Source organism: Camelina sativa, chromosome 14, assembly GCF_030686135.1.
Source record: "Camelina sativa cultivar CO46 ecotype springtype chromosome 14, ASM3068613v1".
Classification (NCBI taxonomy): domain Eukaryota; kingdom Viridiplantae; phylum Streptophyta; class Magnoliopsida; order Brassicales; family Brassicaceae; genus Camelina; species Camelina sativa.
Window position 1 is genome coordinate 4,245,347 of NC_141893.1, and position 9,535 is coordinate 4,254,881.

Below are 9,535 nucleotides of genomic sequence, written 5' to 3' on the forward strand. Positions count from 1 at the left end.
ACTAAAAACTTAAACTCTTCTTTAATAAACACAAACCAACATATAATTTCGTTCTACTTGTAAAATCTAAATCCTAACCATCTCATTTGTGAACCCAAACCAACATATAATTTCGTTCTACTTGTAAAATCTAAAGCCTAACATCTCATTTATGAATCCAAACCGACATATAATTTCGTTCTACCTGCAAAATCTAAACCCTAACCATCTCATTTATGAACCCAAACCGACATATAATTTCATTCTAATTATAAAATCTAAACTCTAACCACCTCGTTTGTAAACCCAAACCGACATATAATTTCGTTTTAATTGTAAAATTTAAATTCTAACCATTTCATTTGTAAACCCAAACCGATATATAATTTTGTTATAATTTTAAAAATCTAAACCAAACCAATATTTAACTTTACTTAATTAAAAGTATACATAATTTGTTTCTTTAATTTGTTTTATTTTTTAATTTAATTTTGATTTATTTTTTTAATGAAATATTAGATGGAAGATTCTGATTGACTGAAAGAAGAGGGGGTGGATGAACCTAAGTATTTTTCCAGAAGGAACGACCCTACTTGTAACAGAAATCAGTTAAGAGCTAATTGGGTGTTCATAGAGGGACTACTGCCTAATCAGAAATCAGTTCTTAAGAATAATGCGTACATATAATTAACAATAATTGTGTACGTAGATATATGTTTGTATTATTGTATATACGCATATATAAAACACATGTACAATCTAATATATAAACATATAGATAGAAAAAGAGAGTTATACTACTAGCTAGGAAGTGATCATATATATAGAGAGAAAAGTACCCTACGAGTGGGAGAAACATGAGAAGAGGTTTTTCATGCGCATTCGTGGCTCTGAGGTTTCGCTTCCTTCTCCTATTTCTCTCCCCCTATTCATTTTTTTCTTTTTTTCTTTTATTGTGTTACTATAATATGTTTCTCTCTTTTCAAATTCACCTCTCTGTATCTCTCCCCCTAATCATTTTCAATTCTCTCTTTTAAATAAAAATGCATTCCTTACAAAAGTACTACTAATATGTGTACTACGTTCCCATCAACGAATAGAAAAGGAAAATTGTTTTGTATACCGATAGAACTGGGACCACTTAATCAAACAATCCCATGTTCGATTAATCAGGTGCACATATATATCATCCTAAGTATAGTATCACAGGCCATAAACTAACTAAGATTATTCAACAAGCTATCATTATCACACAAGGAAAGGGACACAACCTAGAAATTATTAAAGGCCACAACTCTCTTTGGCCGTATTAATGTCTACATCATTCACTAGAGAACGTCTAGCTACATGGAACGATGATTTAAACGTCCACGGGAGATGAATACAAAGACAGAAAATTAAGACTTGTGTAGCTTGTTGAGTCTTGCTTGGAGAGTCCAGGTAGATGTTAGTCATGATTTCGCAACCGAGTAATTAAAATGTGTCATCCAAGTTTTAGCAAATCGTACAATGATAGATACTTATGGAAGAACACTGTATATAAATCGTCTTGCCGCTTGACCACTTTCTTGGAAACTGCAATACGTGCCAATTTTAATCTTTTTGCATTTTTCACATGTTAATTTTTTTCTTTCTTCAAATATTTGAATTCCACACGAAGAAACTAGTCATTTGGGCTCACAAGAAGAAGATATATTTGCTTGGCTCGTCGTCGTCGCAATCACCAAAGATTTGGTGAATCCCTACAACTATGGCTTCAAGGATGAGCCTCTCCGTAACTATGATTTGGTGAATTGTCTAGTCCACAATAGATAACAAATATTTCGCTTCAAAATTTCACACTATTAGTAATACTCTTTTTGCAGCCACAATTTCATCCTCCCCCAAGTCATCACCATTTGTTTTCTTTTGCATTTTGGTTGTAAACATTACGTTTTGTTTTTTCTCGTCTTTATTAGGTAACAAACTTAAATCGAGAGATTTTTTTTTAATTTTTTTATATCCAAAATGAAGATGAAGCTCGAGGTTCTATTCTTCATATATAATGTTTATGCTCCTCACATCCTTTTCATACTTTCTGATTCGTGAAATTAAGTATACTTAATTATCCTTTGAGCTAAGTTGTCTAGCAATAATTATAATATTCTATATTTGATGATGAACGAATTAGCAGCATGTGGTGGAAAGTGTAATGTGAGATGCTCCAAGGCCGAACAACATGAGAAGTGACTCACAGTACTACAAAATATGTTGCGACAAGTGTAATTGTGTTCCTTCGGGCACTTACGAAAACAAAGATGAATGTCCCTGCTACTAAAAACTCCAAACTCCAAATGTGGCCATATTTATTTTTATTAATTTTTTTTATGAAGACATTTTTCATTCTTTTCATCTTAAACCTTAATAGGGTTAATACACTCTTAAAGAAAAGAAAAACAAAAAAAATTGAGATCTCATGTATAGAGAACAAACACATTTTTAAAGAAAAAACCATATAAGTATTGCAAACAAACTAGCGTGTAGACTAATGACTTGCGATACAATAAAGCTCAAGAAAAAAAATCATGAGATTATACACCTTACTCTCTCCTCTATCCTTGATGAATCAATCCCGATCCGAGATATGATAGCCTGAAGATATTCATTTAGGCGATTACTATATAATCCTTCAAAATTAGTTCAAAACTCTATTTAAAAGACGGGGCACACCGCACATAAGCCGTAAAAGAAAGAAAGACGTAATCCACATGCATGCATGTGTCTTTGTAATAGATATACAAACAAGACGTGTGGATGAGTTCATACATACCTGGGCTATGATGGTATAAAAGGTCATATTATTCAAGTTCTGAAGATTGGCGCTCATAACTTGAGCTCCTTCTTCTTCAAAAACACTCACAAGCTCACGTAACGATACTCTTTTTATGTTTGAATCCATAACCAGATTCATTTCTATGGTCGAATCCCGTGAATTAATACTGAGTTTTGGCTGATGTGACGACGACCCTTCAGAGCGATTCTGGACTTTTCCTCTTAACAATGTCCTTTTCTTCTCCCTCAAATAGTTTACCTTCTCTTTCAGTTGGATCATATATGATACCGATTGATCTATAAGTTGAGGCACTGGCAACTGTTAATGACAATAAAAGCACAAAATAAACTAATCACTTCCATGATTTTTAGCAAAACTTTGCTTATAATCAATATATTAACTAAAACATAAAAGGCAAATATATGTCTATATATGAATCATTTGTTTTAAAACTTTTCTATACGAATACTGGGAACCCTAGCTAAATGCTGCATTGGCTAGAGAGTGAGACCGGCCACAAGCTAGCATTGAGAATTGGACTAGTAAACCCAATATCTAAAAATCTATGGTTTACGCAGCATAGGCGCGCGGGTTCGTAAGTGGCTAGGCCATTAGACGACACCACCGTGTACATCTAAGAAAATGGTGTAGTTACATATACACATATATATATATATATATATAATATTGTAAAAATGTTAGAGACAAGAGAGAGATATAAACGGACCCTACGAGTGGGAGAAACATGAGAAGAGAGTATAGAGAAGAGGTGTTTCATGCGCATACGTCGCTCTTTCTCTCTGAGGTTTCGTTGTTCCCTAAACGACGATGAGCTTCCTTCTCCTATTTCTCTTGCCCTTTCCATTCTTTTTGTTTTTCTTTTATTATGTTACTATGAAATATGTTTCTCTCTTTTCAAATCCATTTCTCTTTATATATAAAGCGATAAAAAAAAAAAGGCATGGGTCAGAGAGAGTCACAAATCTCAATTTTGAGAGAAAGAGCTGCGTAATTATAGAGGAAAATGATGTTTCGCAAACAAAGTCATGGCTTTTGTGCTTGCGTCCATGAGCTTACACACTACTTAAGACTTTTACTTTGTAAATTTTACCTTTATAGATATTCCAAAAAGTTCGAATAATTTTTTTAATTAGTTGGTATTACTGTTGGACTCATTTCTAGAACTTGGTGTTCAGAGATTCAACTTTTTTTTTTAAATGTTCAGAGATTCAATTTTACAAGTATGTTCAATCTTTAAAAAAGACCACAAGCCATTCCTTATAAAAATTAAGGTGATAACATTTTTTGTCGGCATTGTTAACATGATTCACTCGAGATGTCGTTTAATATTAAGACTTGGACCAAGTCTACATGGAATATAATGATCTAAGCGTTCACCGAAGATGTTGAGTCTTGGAACCTTTTTTCTTTGGGGGGCAAAAGTCTTGGAACCTAACCTAGGTAGCTTATTTCTCGGACACGATGTAAATTAAAGATCGTACTGTTAGACCACAGTTGATTGATTCGATATTTGATGAGACTTGAGAGCTGAGGTGGGGTAGGGGGCTAGAACGGAAACGGATCAATAAATAAAAACCTGTTTCCATTTGTTGTAGAGTGATCAAACGAATAAACCCCACCGTTGGTCATTGATAGTCCGGTTAATTAGTTCATAGCTTTTGGGTCCGGTCAATAATGTTAGGCATAATCTAGCAAATCGCTTTCAAAAACTAATAATGGTAGCAATAATCAATCAAGGTGTTTGCAAAACTGATGGAAAACATGTTGTTAGCCGCAAAACATGTTTTTCCTAATTTTGCAAGATGTTCAATGTATTCTAATCCAATAACGACTTGTATATCTATCCTATTTTGGGTATAAACGACTGTATGTATATCGCCTAGTTGTCGCTGTTAATTGCTATATTCTTTTTTTTTTCCGCACATGGCTTCTGTCAACTCGCGTATGATTTTTTTTTTCCTTTTTAAGTTGTCAAATCAATATGCACTATACGAAACTTGCCGTTATGAATTATAACCACAAAAGGAAAAAAAATTCCCTGACCAGAAGAAAAACACTCCCGAATCAGCTATTATTTTGAAAATGATCAAGTTGAGCAATTTTTTATTGTTATTGTTATACTCTAAATACAGATAATAAGGGGTGTTATTAGTTTGTAATTTAAATAGTGCTTAAATTTTATGTAAAATCTGTTGTTATTCAATTTAATAACACTCTCTAAAAAACAGATTTCTAATTTATAGATGCTTCAATATTGGTTATTGAAATAATAAGTAAGAAATCTTTTATTTGTAAATTTTTTATTTAAATTGGATAAAGATAATAAATATTTCACTTCAAATTGTCAACTATAAGTAACCCCCTTTGTAGTCACATTTCATCATCATCATCACTACTTTTTCTTCGCAATCTTCAAGTTTTATTTTTTACTCTTATCGAGAAATAAAGATAAAGGTTTTGAAATCTAACCAAAAGTGAAGATGAAACTCATAGTGATACAATTCTTCATTATCTCTCTTCTCCTCATGTCTTCATTTTTCGTACTTTCAAGCGCTGATTCGTGTAAGTGTAATGCTTAAATCTAGTTAGTTATTGTAGGTTTATTAATCATTTTTAACCACTGCTTGTATGAAATTAATCTAACATTTTATATATGCAATGCTTAAATGAATTAGCAGCATGCGGTGGAAAGTGCAATGTGAGATGCTCAAAGAATGACAGACAACATGAAGAGTGCATCAAGGACTGCAATATATGTTGCCAGAAGTGTAAATGTGTTCCATCAGGCACTTATGGAAACAAAGATGAATGTCCTTGCTACCGTGATATGAAAAACTCCCAAGGTGGATCCAAGTGTCCCTGAACAAATATGCTTTGAAAGTCCTCATCGCATGCCTAATAATATCTACATATTTTTATGTATGGAAAATTTAATCTCATCTATGTTATATATATGAAATAAAAACCTGTGAGCAATTTAACCTTTTACCAAAAAAAAGTCTTCATCTGATTCTTGCTATAGTACGCTTCTTTGGATAACAATAATTTCCCAAATTTCTAGACACAAAAACATGTTGGAACCATTGTACATGTCTTACTAACACTAGTGCAATGCAAATCAACTTCTTGATAATATATATATTCACCAACCTATTTGGCGAATATACTATGATGGAATACATATTTGAGAGTTTACTTTCTCAATTGTCATAAACAAAAAATCGGTTTAATCATGTAATTAACAACAGAATTTACCAGTTGCGTCGACCAATGCAAAAATGTAAGGTTGTTTCGATGTGAACGACTTCATTGGTTCAATAATAACATAAAACTCATTGGACCAAACTAATCTCTGCGTGAGAGTATCCATTTATAAAAATTTCCATGTAAAAATACGAATACTAAAAACAAGAGAAAGATCCCATGATATGTGTAAATAGAGAGAATCAATCTACAAAAAAAGAGGGCAACCTGAGATTTTCAAAACAAAGAACAGTTTTGCTGAGTCTGCTTTCTTTCTTTTTGTTGGAGGAAACATATCAAGTTTCGACGCTCACAAGCTCATACTCAATCAGCGAAAGATTGTTATCTTCTTTGACGGTGATGTCTGTAGGCTCTTCCGCAACTTCAACACGTCCCCATCTATCAACCGCAAGCCTCATAGACCCCTTGTACATGTCGATCTTTGCATTGCGCAGAGTCACTACACTGCCCTCTTTCATCAAATCCACTGATCGATAAAAAAAAGAATCATAACATCAATTACAAATCACACGAGACATACCCTAGTATCCAAAATTCAAGATTTATATACTGTATTAAAGTATAGCAAATCCCATTTTCCTTAATATTATTTATGAAATTCACAACAAACATGAGTGTTCTTTCTAACCTTGGTCGTTTCTAGCAGTAAAGATAATGATTCCAGTCTCATCACCAACTAAACACTCAGCAATACGCATCTGACGAGCCTGAGGACCACTGGGACGACCTCCACCTCCTCTCTGCATCACCATCTTAGTGCTAACAACTTTGACGTTGAGTGAGTGACCGTTGGTTCCTGGTCTCAGCTCATTAACCTTTGTGAACACTGGCTTCCTCAAAGCAGGCGTTGCCTCAGCCATTTCTTTTTTATATATAACAACCCTAGCCATATACAATAAAAAAAAAAAAAAAAAAACAATACAATTTTGAGATCAACAAAGCAATTTCATATATCTGATTAGACCATCAAAAACCAATTAAACACAACAAGAGTTACAGATTACGCATCTAATCTCCTACAGAACCTAATTTAACTCATCAAACATAAACACATGCATCAAAAAACGCAGAATAGAAAATCTAACACATTTGCTCAAATCTCAGATCAGAGAGATGAAATTGACAAGAAGTGTAATCACGCTAGGGTTTATGGAACTTACGTTTTTGATTTCGGGAGAAGAGAGACGACGACGACTTTGAGCGATTTAGATCTGTTTTGTTGAGTTTGAGAGGCGATAAACACAAAGACAGAGACGACGCGGCGGTCTTTTTATTCATTACTCACCGTAGATCATTGACCTGGACACGTGTCGCGTTTATGAACTATCTTCATTAAAACTACCCCTTGTATTTTTGTACATATTCGAGATCGCCCCTAGAACTTTTTGACTAATTGAAATTACACCCTTGAATTGAATTGAATGTTCTCTAAACCGACCGGTTTGGTCTATCAAGAATCTGTTCACTGAAGTCGGCGAGTTTTTTTTTCTGATTCGTCTTTCCCCACTCATCCACTAGAGGGAGGAGCCGATGCTTGTTTTTTTGCTTCCATGGTAACGCTCTCGTCTCCATCTCCTTCGCTCTCTTTTATTGAGGGCGGAACATGTAAATCTTCTCACGTTTCTCGGGTCTCATTCTCCGGTCCCGGCGAATCCTCGGAAACCAATAGTATACTCAGAGATGTTCATATCGTAAGTCGAAATTTACTTCCTTCTCCGTGATTATTTTTGTGTCGGACTCGATTATTGAGCTAACAGTTGTTGTTGTTTGTTCTTAATATATATTTAGTCAGAAAGATTGTTGGAAGATTTCACTGAGCTTGCGAGAGAGAACACTGAGAAGGACCTCGAGACTTGTGGGACTCTTGCTGCCTTTCTTGTAAGATTGTTGTTTTTTTTTTTTGCTTTCTTCTTCACAAAGTTGATTACTTTGATGGGAAAGTCTGAAAATGAAACTCCTTAGCAAGTCACTGACTTTATTATTGTTCTGCTAAAGAAAGGGTTTTGAAAAATTGATTTTTTTATCAGTTTACTCTAATCGATTCATGCGTTTTGAAATCACTTGGAGGAGGTGTTTTGGTGGACCTGATAAGAGATTTTAGCTTTCTTTTTATGGTCATGAGGGACTCATGGTTGCTTTGCTTCTCTGTTTCAGGATTCATAGACCTGATATGTTGTTGTTAATCACTTGAATATTTTTGATCATGCTGCAGGAAAAAGGAATTTTTTATGTAACCACGCTGATAATACCTAAGCAAGTATCAACTTCTAATTCTGTGAGTATCTATCTATCTTTGAAAGATTTCTTTCAGTCATTTCGTGGTGCTCAATGTAATAATGGTTGCTAACTTGGTGCTTAAAATTGGCAGTGTCAAGCTATGAATGAAGTGGACGTGTTTTCCATACAGAACGAAAGAGAACTTTATCCCGTAGGATGGATTCATGTATATATCTCTCTCTTCTCCCTCCATATTTTAAGATGTTTAGTGATATGTTTAAGTGCATTGTCTTAACTTACTATAATGAGTTTATGATTCTTTTACAGACTCATCCTTCTCAGGGTTGTTTCATGTCATCAGTAGATCTGCATACACATTACTCATACCAGGTACTGAATCCAAATATACCATCTGACAGACAAAAGCAATACGCTGTCACTAAGAGTTGTGTTCCCTCTATTGCATATATACATGGTTTGAGACGATTCAGCTCTCACTTTTCCTATCATGTACCTTTTAGGTAATGGTGCCGGAGGCTTTTGGAATCGTCGTGGCTCCAACCGATAGCTCTAAGTACGTGCTTCCAAAGTTATCTTAATCCGTTACCATGGAGTCAATGATACATTCAACCTATTTCCTTGATGAACTCTCAAACTGGTTTTTCAGGAGTTACGGAATATTTAAGCTAACGGATCCAGGAGGAATGGAGGTACTGAGAAGCTGTTCCGAGACTGGATTCCACCCGCACAAAGAACCAGAAGATGGGAACCCAGTTTATGAGCATTGCTCAAACGTCTACAAGAACTCTAACCTTAGGTTCGAGATTTTTGATCTGCGCTAAGGTAACGACCCTTCCATGGCCTTATCAGTTATCAGTAAAAAGGTTCAAGCTTAAGCCACTCTTGGCTAAGGATGTCAATAATAACTGTAACTCGTAACCGGAACTGTATACTTGGTCTGAGAAGACTGTCAGATTGGGGTTATGAACAACACAAATGTTAATAAATTAAGGTAAGTAACTGTATCATAAATTGAAATGTCTTAATATTTTGATCATTTGACTCCATTATGGAAGAACACTTAAACAATGACAATAGACACTGTTGGTGTGCTTGGTAAATGAATAATATCTGTAAGTGTATAACCTGTCTTCTATTTGTTTTATATTTCTCATCACTATCTTATCATATATCGCCATTTAATTCTGCTATTAACCTTGCCAGTGATGACTGATGAGCAGA

At 34.5% G+C, this 9,535-nt stretch overlaps 4 protein-coding genes across 5 annotated transcripts; 2 read left to right on the plus strand and 2 right to left on the minus strand.

The window, feature by feature from the left end:
* Window positions 1-2,313: 2,313 nt before the first annotated feature.
* Window positions 2,314-3,782, minus strand: LOC104739674 (transcription factor bHLH168-like). The gene is made up of 3 exons (XM_010460110.2): window positions 3,519-3,782; window positions 2,789-3,109; window positions 2,314-2,610 (listed from the first exon to the last, which is right to left on the minus strand). Exons 1-3 carry the CDS (start codon window positions 3,654-3,656, stop codon window positions 2,542-2,544), a joined length of 528 nt encoding a protein of 175 aa, XP_010458412.2. The 5' UTR covers window positions 3,657-3,782; the 3' UTR covers window positions 2,314-2,541.
* A 1,408-nt stretch (window positions 3,783-5,190) lies between these two features.
* On the plus strand, window positions 5,191-5,825 carry LOC104739675 (gibberellin-regulated protein 8-like). Of its 2 annotated transcripts, none has more exons than XM_010460111.3 (2): window positions 5,191-5,374; window positions 5,488-5,825. In XM_010460111.3, exons 1-2 carry the CDS (start codon window positions 5,293-5,295, stop codon window positions 5,673-5,675), a joined length of 270 nt encoding a protein of 89 aa, XP_010458413.1. In that variant the 5' UTR covers window positions 5,191-5,292; the 3' UTR covers window positions 5,676-5,825. The 2 variants fall into 2 exon arrangements, with proteins under 2 accessions (XP_010458413.1, XP_019091475.1); XM_019235930.2 differs by having other exon boundaries at window positions 5,192-5,374; window positions 5,491-5,825.
* A 322-nt stretch (window positions 5,826-6,147) lies between these two features.
* Window positions 6,148-7,510, minus strand: LOC104739677 (uncharacterized protein At4g28440-like). Its single transcript, XM_010460112.3, has 3 exons — window positions 7,237-7,510; window positions 6,705-6,958; window positions 6,148-6,542 (listed from the first exon to the last, which is right to left on the minus strand). Exons 2-3 carry the CDS (start codon window positions 6,934-6,936, stop codon window positions 6,352-6,354), a joined length of 423 nt encoding a protein of 140 aa, XP_010458414.1. The 5' UTR covers window positions 6,937-6,958; window positions 7,237-7,510; the 3' UTR covers window positions 6,148-6,351.
* Window positions 7,468-9,438, plus strand: LOC104739678 (AMSH-like ubiquitin thioesterase 2). The gene is made up of 7 exons (XM_010460113.3): window positions 7,468-7,767; window positions 7,865-7,954; window positions 8,289-8,351; window positions 8,445-8,519; window positions 8,621-8,683; window positions 8,815-8,867; window positions 8,961-9,438. The coding sequence occupies exons 1-7, from the start codon at window positions 7,627-7,629 to the stop codon at window positions 9,133-9,135; spliced, it is 660 nt and encodes a 219-aa protein (XP_010458415.1). The 5' UTR covers window positions 7,468-7,626; the 3' UTR covers window positions 9,136-9,438.
* The last annotated feature ends 97 nt before the right edge of the window (window positions 9,439-9,535 follow it).

Bases quoted from the DNA above. Each gene is read 5' to 3' on its own strand.
- LOC104739674 (XM_010460110.2), bottom strand. From the start codon at position 3,656: ATGGAAAGGGCAAGAGAAATAGGAGAAGGAAGCTCATCGTCGTTTAGG. The intron at 3,110-3,518 runs GTCCGTTTATAT...TGTCATTAACAG, and splicing joins ATGTTTCTCCCACTCGTAGG to TTGCCAGTGCCTCAACTTAT. The intron at 2,611-2,788 runs GTATGTATGAAC...GAATATCTTCAG, and splicing joins TTTATACCATCATAGCCCAG to GCTATCATATCTCGGATCGG.
- LOC104739678 (XM_010460113.3), top strand. From the start codon at position 7,627: ATGGTAACGCTCTCGTCTCCATCTCCTTCGCTCTCTTTTATTGAGGGC. The intron at 7,955-8,288 runs GTAAGATTGTTG...ATCATGCTGCAG, and splicing joins GGACTCTTGCTGCCTTTCTT to GAAAAAGGAATTTTTTATGT. The intron at 8,684-8,814 runs GTACTGAATCCA...TGTACCTTTTAG, and splicing joins ATACACATTACTCATACCAG to GTAATGGTGCCGGAGGCTTT.
- LOC104739675 (XM_010460111.3), top strand. From the start codon at position 5,293: ATGAAACTCATAGTGATACAATTCTTCATTATCTCTCTTCTCCTCATG. The intron at 5,375-5,487 runs GTAAGTGTAATG...TAAATGAATTAG, and splicing joins ACTTTCAAGCGCTGATTCGT to CAGCATGCGGTGGAAAGTGC.
- LOC104739677 (XM_010460112.3), bottom strand. From the start codon at position 6,936: ATGGCTGAGGCAACGCCTGCTTTGAGGAAGCCAGTGTTCACAAAGGTT. The intron at 6,543-6,704 runs GTTAGAAAGAAC...TTTATCGATCAG, and splicing joins TACTGCTAGAAACGACCAAG to TGGATTTGATGAAAGAGGGC.